Genomic DNA, 17,405 nt, shown 5'->3' with positions numbered 1-17,405 from the left:
TGTTTTGTTTTAAATACTCCACCAGAAGAAAGGAAAACTAGGAGATTCAGAAGGTTTGTTGCTGTTGATGCAAAGATTCAACGTCGTCGTTTCGGTCTGTTAAAACCCACTCTCATCTTCCCCACCTCTGCCACAGACGTCTCTCTCTCTCTTCTTCATCGACTGCAATCATGGTGGAATCGGTGGAGTTACCGAGTCGACTCGGAATTCTTCCCTTCAGAAACAAGGTTCTTTTACCAGGCGCCATTATTCGGATTCGATGCACTTCATCCAGCAGGTACGTGTCAAGAAATACTAGTGATTACAGCTCTGTTTTCTTCTTCTTCTTCTTCCCGTTCACCGGTAATTTGACTTTAATGCAAAATCATGCTGTTTTTCTTGAGCGTCAAGGAAATTCTGATGAACTTGATTTTGTTCCGAGTGATTTTGACTTTTTTTTTTCTTCGGTAATTTGGAGCTTGTAGCTTTGGATCATCACTTAACTCGCCTGATCGTGGTATTCGGACTTTTTTTTTTTTTTTTTTTTTTTTTTTGAAATTATATAGCTGAATTTGTGTGTAACTTGAATTTTGTTCTTTGTTTTTTTTTTTTTTTTTTTTTTTTCGATATAGGGAGGCCAATTTTTTTTTAGCTTTTTCGTCTGTACGGCGTCTCGTGGGAGTTTTTTGGTTGTGTTTGACTTCTGTCTTTATGTTTTGACAATCAGTTTTCAGTTCATGTTGGAACTCATTTCAAACTTTTCGGATTTTGAAATGTTTTTTCACACGAAAATCTGATATTCTTGTTCCTAATTGCAATTTGCATTTGTTGTGAGATTGTGCACATTTTATGGACGTTGACAAAAGGTTGACGTGTAAATTTTTTTACTATGGACGCAGTGTGAAACTGGTGGAGCAAGAGTTGTGGCAGCGAGAAGAGAAGGGATTGATTGGTATTCTTCCAGTTCGAGATGATGCTGACGCCTCAGCGATAGGTCCTGTGTTATCTCAAGGTAGTTAGCTTGCTGCTTATTTTATAAACAATCAAGGGTTAAGCAGCTACATTTTGATTGGATGTTANTTTTTTTTTTTTTTTTTTTTTTTTTTTTTTTTTTTTTTTTTTTTTTTTTTTTTTTTGGCGATATAGGGAGGCCAATTTTTTTTTAGCTTTTTCGTCTGTACGGCGTCTCGTGGGAGTTTTTTGGTTGTGTTTGACTTCTGTCTTTATGTTTTGACAATCAGTTTTCAGTTCATGTTGGAACTCATTTCAAACTTTTCGGATTTTGAAATGTTTTTTCACACGAAAATCTGATATTCTTGTTCCTAATTGCAATTTGCATTTGTTGTGAGATTGTGCACATTTTATGGACGTTGACAAAAGGTTGACGTGTAAATTTTTTTACTATGGACGCAGTGTGAAACTGGTGGAGCAAGAGTTGTGGCAGCGAGAAGAGAAGGGATTGATTGGTATTCTTCCAGTTCGAGATGATGCTGACGCCTCAGCGATAGGTCCTGTGTTATCTCAAGGTAGTTAGCTTGCTGCTTATTTTATAAACAATCAAGGGTTAAGCAGCTACATTTTGATTGGATGTTATATTGTATGAAGAAGTTTTGTTGGTGTGATGTATGTTTGTAATGTTTGGTTATGGGACGAGGAAAAAATAATTTAACTGTTTCAGACAAACAAAAATAATGGTTAGGTGTGGGAAGTGATTCTGGAGATCGTAGCTCGAGGGTTCAATCTGGTTCCTCTGACTCGCAAAGAGTAGATGGGAAAAATCATCAGGAAGTTATTCAATGGCATTCAAGGTATGATGTCTACTTGTCTTTTGTCATTCCATAATCTAGTTGTTTCTGTTTATCCGACCATAAGATAGCAGAAGTACCTATGAAGTTTTTTCTCGACTTTTTCTCATTGTAATCGATATCTTTCTCCATATAACTCAACATACAATTTTTTCATTATGTTTGTATAATGTTACAAAATGCAAGATGGGGTAATAGTTGAGAGGCTGGTTGTCTGAAATCCTTTTTGTCAGGGGTGTTGCCGCTCGTGCCTTGCAACTTTCTAGAGGAGTGGAGAAGCCGAGTGGAAGAGTGACATATACAGTTGTGCTAGAAGGTTTATGTAGATTTACTGTCCAGGAACTTAGCACCAGGGGAACATACTATACTGCACGAATATCACATTCAGAAATGACAAAGGAAGGTTGGTGGTTGATTGCGTTCTTATATTTCATAAATTGGTGAAAGGATATGATTTTTTTGGAAGTGGTTTTCTGTACAGACTTTTTGAGTTCATTGATTAAACAAATAGGTTGCCTTTTGAACTCATCTGCTGACCTTGTTAGTTGCTTCTTTATTTATCATCTTATTTAGAGATGGAGCAAGTGGAGCAAGACCCTGAATTTGTTTCATTATCTCGACAATTCAAAGCTACTGCGATGGAGCTTATATCTGTTCTTGAACAGGTATCCAGTGATGCTATCTCTTTTATTTTATTACATGGTTATTACCTTTATTCAGGGTGTTGAAAAATGGCATGTGTTTCATGAAAGCAAGATAACAATTCAAGTGCATGGAGACAAGATTAATGCTAAAGTTCTTTCCAACAAGACTACTGCTAAATTTTTTTGTTGGAAAAATCCAATTGGTTATTATTCCTAGAACTGGTTCAGCAAACGATTTGCTTTTGTTAGAGGTGATGAAATTATTGGAAGGTGTTTCTTTCTCTTCTCGAAACAATAAATGGAAGGCAGTTTCAGGGTTGTTTTTCTTTTTAACTCTTTAGTGAATGTAAATTCTATTTTCTCCAAAGTTAACAAGGTGTGGTTAAATGCTATTTGTAAATCAAGATGTCCAGGGAAAGCTTATGTTTTAGTTTGGTTGGTACGTTGGGTGGTTTATATATTGCAAATAGGTTATAAAAGAAATGTCATCCCATAAGTCTACCTTTCATTCTGTCATTTTGTTTTACGGCTTAGTAAAGTCTGAGAATTTTAGTGTTCTTACAGCAGCAAATGTTGGGCCCACACTTTCAGGATCCTTAGTGTTTCTTGGGTTTTCAATAAACGGTTAATGGGTAACAGTTTTAGTTTCAGTTACTTTGGGGGGTAATTTTTGTAATGTGGGTTTAAATCTGTTTTCTGTTGGGGAATCCTTATAACTTCACTTGAAGGAAGATATTTGTTGCTGGTCCTCAATGATAATGGAAAATTTTGTTTCTTTATCAACGGAGATTTTACTTTTCTAGACTACATTAATTCTTTTCTCTTTTAAAATCAAGTCCATTCAATTTTTCACCACTTCTGTTATTACTATGTACATCTAAGTCAACCTTTGGAACAGTAATTCACACCTTTTCCCGCTTCTAGAAACAAAAAACTGGAGGAAGGATTAAAGTTCTTTTGGAGACAGTTCCAGTTCATAAACTGGCTGATATATTTGTCGCCAGCTTTGAGATGAGTTTTGAAGAGCAATTATCTATGCTGGATTCAGTTGACTTAAGAGTAAGGCTTTCAAAAGCAATGGAGTTAGTTGACAGGCATTTGCAGGCAAGTCTTTTATCAAAGAGTAAATAATAGTGAACGTCACTTCAATATTCCCTTTTCATATTGTAAAGTCATGTTGTTATTACTTGCAACAGTCAATACGTGTAGCTGAGAAGATTACGCAAAAAGTAGAAGGACAGTTATCAAAATCACAGAAAGAATTCCTTTTGCGCCAGCAGGTTAGCTTTCACACAGCAATTATAGTTTTTTTTTTCCCTGTAGTCAGACAGTAGGAACATCACTTTATGTCCAAGATTTTTGTTATTTTATGGTGTATTCATTATCACTAAATGATGAAAGCATGGGCATCGGTTTGGATGCTTGGATGCTTAATCAATGGTGTCATGCCTAATGGCATGTGATTTTACGTAATTGTGAAAATCCATACATATGGTGAATTCCATTTTGGCTGTTAACCTGCTATTTTAGCTATTAATGCATATAGTTTTACATTATTTACAACCAAATATGTTGAGTTCTATTATGTGATTCAAATATTTGATGCATATCGCTTCTACGTAAGGAACAACTCACAATCTTTCTAATAATGGGGTAACCTTAACACTTTTCGCTGATTTTATTACTTTATTGAAATTGCTATGTTCAACTTAAATATAAATTGATTGTGGTATTGATTGCGTGTTTGATCCAATATTATGTCATTCTCAAGTAAGCTAATTTACCGCGGTTATTGTTGAGAATAATTTCAAAATTGTGAGATATCTAATGTTATAGAAAAGTGCCTCTGACAGAAGTCAGGTTTCCACTTTCACCATGTAGGTTGTTTAATCTGGTGACTGGCTTTGCTGGTTCATCGTGACTATTATTTTAGACCACCTGACCCTTGTCATTTTATTGTATGATGTGCAGATGAGGGCCATAAAGGAGGAGCTTGGTGATGATCACGATGAAGATGATTTGGTTGCCCTGGAAAGAAAGATGCAAAGTGCTGAAATGCCTGCCAATATCTGGAAGCATGCCCAGAGGGAGCTGAGGTATGGCTTTCTGAAAAGACGTAGTATATGTTTTGTTTTCGTGCAGCTAAAGTTTTGATTTGTTCTCATAGTTAGTGTTGAAATATCATCATTAGCCCAATAGAGTCAAGCCCAATAATTGTACGAGCCCATTGTATATTTATTTTAGTAGAGATTTTAGAAAAGATATCTGATTTTAGGAGAAGAGATCTAGATATTTTAGGAAAAAGATTTAGGTTTGTTAGATTTAGATTTAGATTTGTTAGGTTTAGATTGCGTAGGCTCTAGTATAAATACACCTCCACCCTACCTAGGTTATTCATCCAAGAAATCCAAAAAGTATTCTACACAGTGCGAGTGCGAGTGTTGATTGGTCGAGTGCGAGTGTTTCCCACAGAGAGTTGTGTTCAACAATTGGTATCAGAGCTTGGTTAGTGTATGTTATCTGATCTCTTGGAATTCTTAGTATGCTCTATTGTTGCAGCTCTATCTGATCTTCCACATCAGAAACGATTTCTTGAGATTAGTAGTGAGTGAGTTTCTTTTGTGTCGTGAGTAGTCTGTGACTCTGCAAGTCTTGTGTTGAAAGAGCTTGTTTGGTATTACTGAGGTATGACCAACATGATGGGTGATTTCCAAATCGTTAGAGGAATCAAGAAACTCAAAAACAACAACTACAACACGTGGGCAACATGCATGATGTCCTATTTACAAGAACAGGATCTTCGGGAGATCGTTGGCGGGTGTGAAACTACACCGCCAGAGGAGGATTCTAACGACGCCTTGCACAAATGGAGAATCAAATCAGGCAAAGCAATGTTTGCCTTGAAGACCACAATCGTAGAAGAGATGTTAGAACATATTTGGGATGACAAGACACCGAAAGAAGCATAGGACACGTTCGTGATGTTGTTTTCAAAGAAGAACGATACGAGACTACAACTTCTGGAGAATGAGTTGTTGTCAATTACACAACGTGACATGACGATTGCTCAGTACTTTCACAAGGTCAAATCGATCTGTCGGGAGATTACTGAACTAGACCCGAAGTTTGCCATTGTAGAATCTCGAATGAAGAGGATTATAATCCACGGATTGCGACCGGAATATAGAAGCTTTATTACTGCTGTACAAGGATGGCCCATTCAACCATCACTTGTAGAGTTCGAAAATTTGTTAGCCAGCCAAGAAGCCATGGCTAAACAAATGGGAGGCATCATATTGAAGGGTGAAGAAGAAGCACTCTACACAAGTGAAAGTCGGAGCAATAATAGGCCGTCTACCAAAGGTGGATACAATGGTGACAAAAGAAGAAGTCACCAAGGAACTTCACAACCCGAGAGAGCTCAGAAAAACAACAAGAGTTTCCAAGGAAAAGAGATTTGAAGGTATTTGCTATAATTGTGGGAAAAGGGCCACATGTCTTAAAGATTGTTGGTCCAGGAAAAAGTCGGTTGAAAGCAATGTGACAATATCCAAAAAGAAGATAGAGGATGAATGGGATGCAGAGGTACTATGTCCAATAGTAGAAGACGAGCTAGCACTCATGGCAATGATGGAAGAGCATATGGATTACGAGGATGACTGGATCATTGATTCAAGATGCTTAAACCACATGATTGACGATCAAAGCGGTGTAATGGAAGAGGGGTGGCCCTCAGAGAAGGAAGAATTACCAGGCCTTAAGCTAACTAAAGAAATTCTTTTACAGAACACAGAGAAGCAAACGGAAGAAATTCTTTTACAGAACACAAAGGAGCAAACTGAAGAGATTCTTCCACAAAAGACAGGGGAGCAAATTGTACACATTTACTTAAGTGCTGATGTGCCTGAAGATTCAAGTGACACTAGTGTTGGTGAGCAAGAAGTGACTTAACCAAGCGAGCCTAGTGAAAATGAAATGACACCTCAACAACTTAGACATTCAGAAATAATCCTAAAGGCAAATCCAGAGTATGCCAACGCAGTAGAAGACAAAGTTAATGAGCCGGAGACATATGAAGAAGCATCACAAAACTCAGCTTGGCAGAAAGCGATGGAGGAAGAAACTATAGCCCTGGAACAAAATCAAACTTGGGAATTAGTGCCAAGACCCAGAGATACCAAACTCATATCTTACAAGTGAGCTTACGAATTAATGTGTACCCCGGATGGATCAATCGTGAGATACAAAGCTCAGACTATAGATTCAGGATTCTCTCAAGAATATGAACTAGACTATGATGAAACGTTTAGTCCAGTGGCAAAAATCATTATCGTACAAATTCTTCCAGTACTTACGGTAAATAAAGATTGGAACTTATGGCAAATGGATATGAATAATGCTTTCTTGCATGGAGAGTTAAATAGAGAGCTCTACATGGACCAACCGAAGAAATTCGAAAATGAAGTTGGAGTCATTGATCAATATATGCAAAATCCGAAGAAGCCTCATTTGGATGCGGCTCGACGGACCTTGAGATATGTCAAAAGTACAATCAATTACGATCGTTTATATAAAAGAAGTGAAGACTGGAAGCTAGCTGAATATAGTGATGTCGACTATGCAGGAGACCACGATACCCGAAGATCAATCACTGGGTATGCGTTCAAGCTCGGTTCGAGAATAATTTTTTGGTGTAACAAAAGACAACCAACACTATCATTGTCAACTAAAGAAGCAGAGTACAGAGCAGCAGCTGGAGCAGCTCAGGAAAATACATGGTTAAAACTTTTGATGGAAGATTGACACCAGAAAATTGAGTATCCAATACCACTTCATTGTAACAATTAATTTGCGATTCGCCTAGCAGAAAATTCGGTGTTTTATGTCAGAACAAAGCATGTGGAGGTACACTACCATTTCATTAGAGAGAAAGTCTTGAAGGAAGAAATCGAGATGCAGCAGATCAAGACAGATGACCAAGTGGCAGACTTGTTTACAAAAGAGCTGAATATTGGCAAACATGAGAGTTTTCGTCGTCAGCTCAACATGGTGCAACGAATGAGGACTAGTGCTGAGGGGGAGTGTTGAAATATCATCACTAGCCCAATAGAGTCAAGCTCATTGTATATTTATTTTAGTAGAGATTTTAGGTAAGATATCTGATTTTAGGAGAAGAGATCTAGATATTTTAGGAAAAAGATTTAGATTTGTTATGTCTAGATTGCGTAGGCTCTAGTACAAATACACCTCCACCCTACCTAGGTTATTCATCCAAGAAATCCAAAAAGTATTCTACACAGTGTCCTGTATTCTCTTCTCGATTGGTTTTAATAAAGAGTGCGAGTGTTTCCCACAGAGAGTTGTGTTCAACAGTTCGCACTTTCAAAACACAGGGAAAAAAGATCGTGAAATAATTCTTCTCTGTGTTTGTTTTTATTGTTGATAGATGGTTATATCTAATCTTGTGGTGGGAAATGTAGTATGATGCTTGGTTTTACAGCCCCATAAGCACAGATGATTAACGAACTTTTTCTGAAATTACAGCTTTGAATATTGTTATCTGATATGATACGTGTTGTCCTAAAGATTATATTGACATGTACTGTAGGAAGTAGATTTGTGTTGCTATACACTATCAAACATGCGCAACCAATTTTGATAGCTTGCTAGAAGCATTAATGGTTTACAGGAAATTATCGATGACATTAGCACATTTTTTATTTGGATGTACCGTATCATGGCTGGCTAATTATCCTAGCTGCATTGTGAATCTCTGATCAAATGAGATTTTTATATATTAGCTAATTTTACACCTTTATTTGTATAATCTTCACAGGAGCCTTAAAAAGATGCAACCTCAACAACCGGGATATAACAGCTTGCGAGTTTACCTCGAGCTTCTTGCTGACCTTCCATGGAAAAAGGCTACTGAAGAACATGAATTAGACTTGAAAGCTGCCAAGGAACGTCTTGATAGTGACCACTATGGTTTGGTCAAGGTCAAGCAACGAATTATTGAATATCTTGCTGTTCGGAAGGTAACTTATCATCAAATATTTTTTTCAACCCTCAGTATTTTCACATTTGAGTTTAAACTCGGTATTATTTGACTCCATCCAACATTATCAGCTTAAGCCAGATGCAAGAGGGCCTGTGCTGTGCTTTGTTGGGCCACCAGGTGTGGGAAAGACATCTTTGGCATCATCTATTGCTGCTGCTCTGGGCAGAAAATTTGTACGCATATCCCTGGGTGGTGTTAAAGATGAGGCTGACATTAGAGGACATAGGAGGACCTACATTGGAAGCATGCCAGGGCGTCTTATTGATGGACTGAAGGTAGTCTTCCCCTCGCCTCCTATTGGTCCAAATTTAATTGCTCTTTCAGAATATTATTATCTAAAGCTTCAGCGTTTGTTTGCAGCAGGTTCTTGGTAGATTAAACTATTGTCTTGTTGATAATTGTCTTTAGTGTTTGATGCTTCTTATCCAATCATTTTTATTTATTATCGTTTTTCCTTTTCACCTTATGAAACTTTAGACTGGGGTGTTTTTCCTTTCAAGAAGGTTAAGATGCCTATCAATAGTAAGAATCCTTGAGAGTTGTGGTTAGGAAAGAATAGGAAAACTTGTTATTGCTCTCATCTAAATGCCAGATGATGGGTGACTAGGTTTGATGCTTTATCTACCCTTGAAATTTCTTCTTTAACATTTTACAGAGAGTAGCTGTTTGCAACCCAGTCATGCTATTAGATGAGATTGACAAGACAGGTTCTGATGTGCGAGGCGATCCAGCTTCCGCTCTACTGGAGGTTCTTGACCCTGAACAGAACAAAAAGTTCAATGATCAGTATCCTAATCTAGTGTTTTTTATTAATTTATTTGTACACTGCACTCATTTTAGTAATAGAGCGTGCTATGGTGTTTAGATTCTCTATGTTTTTATGAAGGCAAGAATGAAGGTAAGGAAGATTATTTAAAAGGTTTTAAATAGATCAAAACATTAGTGTCCTTGGAAATGTCTCTCTCGAGGCATTAAGTTTTGCTCTTCTGTTTGTGCAATTTGTTTTTGTAAATGAATAGAAAGAAATAGAAGGTGCTTAAGGAACCTAATAATGTTTGAATGTCTAGGTTTCATGGTTGGAAAGAAATATGATACTTATTGAGGATGAGGTTGGAAAGGTCGAGTGGGCTGCGGTAATGATGCCTCTGTAGATTTAGCTTTTTTTCTTTTTGCTGTTTTGTGGTAGGGTTTTTGCTGGATAAGCGTAATTGGTGTGTACTATTTCCATACATGCGTTGCCTCGAAATTTTCTCCCTATTTAATGCTTAGTGTTGTTGAAATTCTAAAACTGCTTTTTTATCCTTAAGGTACTCGGAGTGATTCCTTAACTAATGATCAATAGTTATTTGAATGTCCCATTTGACCTTTCAAATGTCGTATTTGTGGCCACTGCTAACAGAATGCAGCCCATACCTCCTCCTCTTTTAGATAGGATGGAAGTCATTGAGCTGCCTGGATACACACCAGAGGAAAAACTTAAGATTGCAATGCACCATTTGATTCCTCGAGTTTTAGAACAACATGGACTAAGCGCTGAATTTCTTCAAATTCCAGAGGTAGTTAACTCTTCATATAATGATGATTACAATTAATTGTTTTATCATTACAAACCTGAAGAAGTTTCAAGAGTCTATTGATCATCTTCTGCTCGCTCTTTTCTTGTTATTCCTACCTTGTACTGTAATTCTCCTTACAGTGGTTCCTACATACATCCTGAATCGAGTTTCTGCCCTCCCACATAATAGCCTTGTGTAATTACCTTGCCCATTATTCCAATATTTACCTTTTCCTTCTTCTTGCACAAGTTCATAATTATGATCAGGGGCCTGTTGCAATAGTATGAATTCTCTAAGCACCGATTTACTGCAACTAAAAGCATTCTACAGAACCGTTGTCTTTGCTGTCTCATAATTCCTGTTTCTGGGTGTATTTCCAGTTCCAATTTTACTGCTTTACAGGATTTCTGAACTTCATCTCAAGGCTAGGTCTGCATGTGATGCCGTATGATTATGAGAAATTCATGCACATTTTTACCATTCTCGGATCATTTGGAGATTTCCAAGATATTTGTAACAATTGGGGGGCATTTCTGTAGCTTTATGTCTTATCTGCTCTTATTTTATTTGGGTAATTTCTGTTTTTTATTTTCCTATTTTTTGGTATTCTCTCTTCAGCCGGGCTGTTTGGATTCGCTCCTGCACTATTTTCTTCATCAATGAAAATATCTGTTTTCCTTTAAAATCAATAAATATTAAATAATAATAATTCTCCTAGGCTTGTTTGTTTCACGTGATCCTACAGCATTTAATGTGTAACTGTCTCTGTCTTCATCTCAAAAGTGGGTTTCTTTTTATCTATGGAGATGCATCATCAAGGTCGTGTTGTTTCATAGCTGTTATATAATTTAGTTACTCTTATTATATATGAAAACAATTTATACGTACCTGTTATTTGTGATAGGCTATGGTTAAACTTGTTATTCAAAGATACACTAGAGAGGCTGGTGTACGAAACCTTGAGAGAAATTTGGCTGCGTTGGCTCGTGCTGCTGCTGTTAGAGTCGTGGAAAGAGATCAAACTGCCCCGTTGAATAAAGATGTGCATCAGGTTTCTTCTCCTCTGTTGGAAAACAGACTTTCTGATGGAGCTGAAGTAGATATGGAGGTCATCCCAATCGGAGCGGATCATGAGATGCCAAACTCATTGAGGATAGCCTCTCCATTGGTTGTTGATGAGGCTATGCTTGAAAAAGTGCTTGGGGTAATAGTTCCTGTGCCCTTCTTGCTAATGTACTGGTGTTTGTAAAGTCCGTGATGAATGAACTAATTGTGCTGTGTCCAGTTCTTTTCTGCTTCACTAGTATACATGTTAGGTTATTATCAATTGGTTAATGAATCTTTCTGCCCTAAGTTAGATATTCAATTCAAAATCTATTGCTGTCGAGCTAAATGAATAGTTCTTGATCTTTGAGCGACTATGTGACCTATGTTCTTGATCTTTGAGCAACTATGTGACCTATGTCCTAACGTGGGTTAGCATATCTTTATCGGTTTGTTGGCATATAATTGAGCTGCCAAAATAGAAAGCTTTTCTAATTCTTTTTTCTTCTCAGTTGGAATTTCCAGAAAGCATCTTCCACATATTGTTAATTCTTGTTACTGTACTGCAGCCTCCTAGATTTGATGACAGAGAAGCAGCCGAGCGGGTTATATCACCTGGGATATCGGTTGGATTGGTTTGGACTGCCTTTGGGGGAGAGGTTCAGTTCGTGGAGGCTACAGCAATGTCCGGAAAGGGAGAATTACATCTCACTGGCCAGCTCGGTGACGTCATTAAAGAATCAGCTCAGATAGCCCTTACCTGGGTGGGTATCTTATTCATCTTGATACTTGCGTGCTTTCATAAATATAATTTTATCGCTTCAAATGAATTAAACCTCTCTTCGCCATTGCATAATTACAGGTACGAGCGAGGGCAACAGATCTGAAACTGGCAGCAGCTTGTGAATCTAATCTTTTGGAGGGTCGTGATATTCATATACATTTTCCCGCTGGTGCGGTGCCTAAGGATGGGCCTTCAGCTGGTGTGACTCTTGTAACAGCTTTGGTCTCACTGTTTGGTAAGAAAAGAGTTAGGGCTGATACTGCAATGACAGGAGAGATGACTCTGAGGGGTCTTGTTCTACCTGTTGGTGGCATCAAGGACAAGGTACATCATCTCATATCTCATATTTTATTATAGATTTAGTCTTTGAAATCTGATCATTTTTAGAAAAATTGGATCTACTGGATACAGAATTAAAGGTTTAGAGCTTCGTTAGACATAAAATCAAAATTTATGATGTTTAGAACGTTCAAATTTTGTAGGGTCCGTCCTATTAGACGCATAATTGAGAGTTTAGAATCTTATTATATACTTTTGAAAATCGAAGAATCAATAGACATCCCTCAAAGTTCAGGGTCTAAACATGTAATTTAACCGTGTTTATATAATAGGAAGCATTCATGTTAATGCAAGCGAGATATTTTGCAGATATTAGCTGCACATCGTTATGGGATAAAGAGGGTTATTCTCCCAGAGAGAAATTTGAAAGATTTAGCGGAAGTTCCTTCAGCCGTGCTTGCTAGTTTGGAGGTAAGAAGATTAAAGATGCTTTCTCTGATCTGATTAGTATCAAGATTTGCAATGTTTTTGACTTGTTTTTTTTCACAATTTAGATATTACTAGCTAAGCGGATGGAAGACGTCCTGGAGCAGGCTTTTGAAGGTGGGTGTCCATGGAGGCTACACCCCAAGTTATGACAAGCACACATGGCATGATTATCGTCTAGAACCCGTCAGCACATTGCTGTGTTCATCGGATAAAAATGCTATCGATTTGGTCGGAGCTGGCTCTGCCTAATCAAGTTCTGCTCATTATTCTTGTGCAAGAAGGAAGTTACCCAATTTGCTGCAGAAAGTTTCAATTGGTATGCATAAAAATGGTATGTAATGTTCTTTGATCTTTCATCTTTTATCGAGTCTACACTCATCATCGTCAACTGCGGTTCTTCCTTCTCGTGATTATTTTCCCTGTAATTATGAAAATAATTCTGTATTTATATATATATAAACAAAACATATTTAGTCTTTTTAAGTGTATCTTTTTTAACTATCACAGGTTTGGGCCTGTTCTGAAAGAAAGGAAGGGTATACTGCTGTATAAACACTAGCCTAACTGAATACTGCTTGTTCTTTTCACCTATTTTATTTTATATGTAGTCAACTTTTTACTTCACTAATTTCTCTATTTCTTTGTCATAATCGCTTTATTGGATCGTTTAGGAAGGAATTTCAAAATAGAATCTGATAAGTGAGATTTCAAGTAAGTGTTTACATAATCTCTTTTGTCTGAAAAAATGATTCATTAAAATAATGAGTTACAATCGATGTACATTTGAGATTACCAAATATTCAGGAGTTTCGCTATTCAATCATTTTCCTTGTTGTATATCTTGTTCATATCCATCTTCTGTTTGTTTCTCGAGCCTATAGTGAATTATAAATAGATTCTCTGGAAGAAATATGGGGTTAAAACAATACATTCAGATTTTGACTGAGATGATACTCGGTCTCAAATATATATAATTCATTTGGGCATATTCTTATGTGTCTTTCTTATTGAGTTTCAAATCCCTTTAGGGCGAAGTGTTCGAAAAGTATTTGATGATCAACAATAAATTTTTGACCTCTTCAGCAACGTAGGAACTATAAATTTCAAGAGAATTAAGAAACCCTAAACCCTAAACCTAATCCCAATGGTCCAAAGAAACTTTGTTATTGCCTTTTATCTCTACTAAATCTACTGTTTTGAGCAATCACTTTAGAAAAGCATCACTCAAAAGTGCTAAGAAGAGTCATCTTACCTTCAAAGTAACAAATTGACATGACAGAAGATGCTCTTGATTATTAAAAAAAAAAAAAAAAAAAAAAAATCCTTCATCTATAATAATTCCCAAGTGAGAATTCCATTCCCTTTTCAAAGTAAATCGGCATCTTATCCCTAAATGATACTCTCGAAAGAGAGGGAGATAGAACGGTATAGGATTCTTTGAAAATGACGAGAGAAAAAAGGGGGATGGTTTTTGCTATAAAAGAAGGCACAAAGAAGACTGGAGCTGCAAAGGAAAAGGGCAAGGAGATTTCTATGGGCGTTAGAGAATTCCAAATCAGTGATAGAAACGTTGTAATCCATGAGCTTGACGACCTCTATGATTCCACAACCGGTAGAGTGCTCACCGGTTCCTGGGTCTGGAACTCAGCCTTCGTCCTAGCCGAATGGATGGCAACTCAGTGCAAGTTATTCGACTTCGACATCCGGGACAAGACCGTGATTGAGCTCGGAGCTGGGGTTGGACTCCCTGGTTTGATGGCAGCTTTACTTGGTGCTCGTCGTGTTGTACTTACTGATGTAGAACCATTGCTTCCTGGGTTGTTGAGGAATGTAGATGCCAATGGACTCGTGGACCGAGTTCAAGTAAGGGAACTCGTCTGGGGCTTAGATGAATCAGTGAGTCGAGCAAACGAGTTGGGAGAGTTTGACCTGATTTTGATGTCGGATTTGTTCTATGACTCAGAGGACATGGCCCCTCTAGCACACGTCCTAAAGATCATCTCTGGGAAAAATAGCAAAATCTGGGCAGCTTCTGAGATTCGACCATGGACCGTCGAGTGCCTAAAAGAGTTCATGAATGAAGGATTCAAGGTCGAAGAGTCACAAGTTCAACTAGACGAACCTCGTGAGGAAGACGACGACCACGCCATTTTAGACTTGTTTTCTATTTTCCATCTCCAACCACCTGATGAAGAAAGGAACTCCTAATCAAAAAAGAATGTTAGTTGGCATGCTTGATATGAGATGAACTGTTCAATTGCCTTTAATAATTCTTTCCATATTACCATCCCTCAATGAAGAACAAAATGGCATTAAATATGGCAACTTCACAATAGAGCTGAGTCTGAAATAATATATCCTAACAAGCCCAAAAGATATATACCATATCAAAATACATTCATTCCTGTATGGAGTAGTAGCAGCACTCACTACGCAAAAGAAAATTATATAATACTTCCTATAGTCTACAGCCATCCTCTACTTGACGAAATGATAAAGCAGAGTACAGGTACATGTCACGGGGAGGTGAAGGGATGAGATAAGGCAACTTTCACCAGCTGCTGCTGTACAAAAATGTCCATTTGACTGCTGCTTATGTATTTTTTTTTTTTTTTTTTTCAAATGAATCAGTTGCCAGGGGTTATATCACACAAAATGTAGCCGATCCTACGTATTATGGAACCCTTTTGCCGAAACCGTGCCATGCAGTGCTCCATTGCACAAAATAATATTTGTAGTTTCATTCATTAACACAAAACCTCAAGCAGGAATATGGGTTATCTTTTCTTTCTCAGCCCTGGATGTGCCGCCCTTGTTTTGCTGAAAGACAGCACTTCCGTCTTCTGTCCACTCTTGAGTATTAGTAGATTGCCAAATCCCATGTTACCAACAATGGTTGAGGATAGAACAATCATATCGACCAAAAAATGGCAAGCTTGCAATCAAGAGGCAGACAGTTGCATACCCATCACCGCCGCGAATCCTACACTCTTTCAACCACTAAAGTGAATTTTCTGATTTTGAGAGCTCTGGCCCTGCTGAGGCTGCTGCTGTGGTGGGGCCTGCTGGGTCGAAGGCTGTGAATTGTAATGTGCAAAGGGCTGGGAGTAGAGAGAATTCATCATGCCCTGATGTAAAATTATTATTCTTTATTCAGCAACAAAGAAAAAACAGAGAAAATATAACCGAAGGATTAAAATGCAACAGTTGGCGTTATTCGGTATCGAATTGACCCCCCACCCCCCACCCCCCACTTGATGGTAATATATGTGAGAAGCCACTTGATGGTAATATATGTGAGAAGATATAACAAGCCAATTGTTCCCACACCCTATCATTCAGTAAAACTTGACAATAAATTATCAAATCTACTAAAGTATTAAGAGAAACCTGAGACTGTAGTGAGTTTGTATTTGTCACGTTATAGTGACTTTGGAAGGCTTCATCTAGTGAGGGATCGCTGAAACCAACTTGAGTAAATAAACCTTGTGAACCATGGTTCATGTAGTCCTGTGAGACAGATGGAGGTTAAATGCCAATGGATACTTCAGAAATCAAGTCAAGGAAAGCAAAATAGTAGAAAACCTGCGACATGAAATCATTTCCTGTTCCGAAACGGTTATATCCAGATTGAGAATTCTGGTTCAGGAAGCTCCCTGGAAAGCCACCCTGTGCTCCTTGACTAACATAATCAATGGGATATCCAGTTTGAGAGGCCTACAAATAAACCAAAAGAGAGAATTAAAAGTTAATTGGATGCGTCCACCATCTGGTGAAAACAGAAACAAAAGGTTCCAATGTACTAGAGTACGACACAAAAAAATAAGATATGCCTAAACGTGCCTTGAAACATAAGAATGTTCAAACTTGTTCAGAAAAATAGTGCAAATAATTTCTAGTATCGATTGCTCTATATCTTCTACTTAAGCATCTGACTTATATCCTTAAAATTAAACTTGGGCACTAGTGCTAGCAATCACGAATTACATTCTTGCAGAAAAGTACCTGAGTGGAGAAATCCGTAACATTGTATGGAACATGTGATCCCTGGCTTTTAAAGTCATCGCCCAAGAAGTCCTGATAAATCATCAAAATTACTTTAGAAAAGTGGATTAAGGACAAATATAGCAAAACTAAGCATATTATACACCAATTAAGTACCTGCGAAATTCCTCCCATGGAGTATCCATCACGAAATGTTTGAGTAGGCGGCTGAACAGGCATCTATTGGTTGAACAAACAAAAATACTTTCAGTACATAAGGTAACCCTCAAGACGGATACTGAGAAGGGAGACAGAATACACACATTGTTAACAAACCCAAGTTGAGACAACGGACCACCCACTGATGGTTGGCTATTGGGACTCTCCAAACCAGGAAAGTTAAAAGTGGAGCCAAGATTTCCAATATTTTGTTGAGAGCCTTGCTGATTTGGAAGCTGACTACCAATAGGAGCACCAACATTTCCCCGCCCTGCCCCAAAGCCTCTACTTCCTGGTTGAGGAACATGAGGAACAGCACCAACTGGTCCATGTACAGCTCCACGAGTTGGAATTCCATATGGATGCGGGGGACCACCATGAAACGAGGGAAGAGGAACTCGTGGCATGGGATAACCAGATGCATGCACTCCAGGCTTTTGCGCTCCATTCGGCAGGTGAGGAGGAAAGTACGAACCTGAATTAGGAGATTTGAGTTGTCAAAAAAAAAAAAAAAAAAAAAAAAAAAAAAAAAAAAAAAAAAAAAAAAAAAAAAAAAAAAAA

At 37.8% G+C, this 17,405-nt stretch overlaps 3 protein-coding genes across 5 annotated transcripts in view; 2 read left to right on the top strand and 1 right to left on the bottom strand.

Annotated features, from left to right (window-relative positions):
- The first annotated feature begins 33 nt into the window (after window positions 1-33).
- LOC111500230 (lon protease homolog 2, peroxisomal-like) lies at window positions 34-13,275 on the top strand. Of its 3 annotated transcripts, none has more exons than XM_023151923.1 (17): window positions 34-277; window positions 879-991; window positions 1,679-1,787; window positions 2,018-2,187; window positions 2,358-2,449; window positions 3,353-3,532; window positions 3,625-3,708; window positions 4,400-4,524; window positions 8,265-8,466; window positions 8,558-8,764; window positions 9,145-9,275; window positions 9,832-10,045; window positions 10,950-11,249; window positions 11,659-11,853; window positions 11,952-12,197; window positions 12,522-12,623; window positions 12,707-13,269. In XM_023151923.1, exons 1-17 carry the CDS (start codon window positions 171-173, stop codon window positions 12,788-12,790), a joined length of 2,661 nt encoding a protein of 886 aa, XP_023007691.1. In that variant the 5' UTR covers window positions 34-170; the 3' UTR covers window positions 12,791-13,269. The 3 variants fall into 3 exon arrangements, 2 of the variants coding, with proteins under 2 accessions (XP_023007691.1, XP_023007690.1); XR_002721058.1 differs by lacking the exons at window positions 34-277; window positions 879-991 and adding an exon at window positions 1,328-1,505 and having other exon boundaries at window positions 12,707-12,972; window positions 13,149-13,275; XM_023151922.1 differs by lacking the exons at window positions 34-277; window positions 879-991 and adding an exon at window positions 1,328-1,505.
- A 735-nt stretch (window positions 13,276-14,010) lies between these two features.
- On the top strand, window positions 14,011-14,906 carry LOC111465095 (protein N-lysine methyltransferase METTL21A-like). The gene has a single exon (XM_023109385.1). The coding sequence runs from the start codon at window positions 14,085-14,087 to the stop codon at window positions 14,847-14,849; it is 765 nt and encodes a 254-aa protein (XP_022965153.1). The 5' UTR covers window positions 14,011-14,084; the 3' UTR covers window positions 14,850-14,906.
- A 355-nt stretch (window positions 14,907-15,261) lies between these two features.
- The window catches only part of LOC111500224 (regulator of nonsense transcripts 1 homolog), a 14,336-nt gene continuing 12,192 nt past the window's right edge, over window positions 15,262-17,405 (bottom strand). The window contains exons 24-29 of the mRNA XM_023151903.1: window positions 16,949-17,319; window positions 16,803-16,865; window positions 16,647-16,718; window positions 16,227-16,358; window positions 16,032-16,151; window positions 15,262-15,769 (exon numbers count right to left, since the gene is read on the bottom strand). Coding sequence (XP_023007671.1) covers window positions 15,635-15,769; window positions 16,032-16,151; window positions 16,227-16,358; window positions 16,647-16,718; window positions 16,803-16,865; window positions 16,949-17,319 — 893 coding nt within the window. The 3' untranslated portion in view covers window positions 15,262-15,634. The remainder of the gene's footprint in view (window positions 15,770-16,031; window positions 16,152-16,226; window positions 16,359-16,646; window positions 16,719-16,802; window positions 16,866-16,948; window positions 17,320-17,405) is intronic.

Source organism: Cucurbita maxima, unplaced genomic scaffold (genome assembly GCF_002738345.1).
Source record: "Cucurbita maxima cultivar Rimu unplaced genomic scaffold, Cmax_1.0 Cma_Scf00028, whole genome shotgun sequence".
NCBI classification, from domain to species: domain Eukaryota; kingdom Viridiplantae; phylum Streptophyta; class Magnoliopsida; order Cucurbitales; family Cucurbitaceae; genus Cucurbita; species Cucurbita maxima.
Note: the sequence above shows the minus strand (reverse complement) of the source record. Positions and strands in the feature narration are given on the sequence as shown.

Bases quoted from the DNA above. Each gene is read 5' to 3' on its own strand.
- LOC111500230 (XM_023151923.1), top strand. From the start codon at position 171: ATGGTGGAATCGGTGGAGTTACCGAGTCGACTCGGAATTCTTCCCTTC. The intron at 3,533-3,624 runs GCAAGTCTTTTA...TACTTGCAACAG, and splicing joins TAGTTGACAGGCATTTGCAG to TCAATACGTGTAGCTGAGAA. The intron at 12,624-12,706 runs GTAAGAAGATTA...TTCACAATTTAG, and splicing joins CCGTGCTTGCTAGTTTGGAG to ATATTACTAGCTAAGCGGAT.
- LOC111465095 (XM_023109385.1), top strand. From the start codon at position 14,085: ATGACGAGAGAAAAAAGGGGGATGGTTTTTGCTATAAAAGAAGGCACA.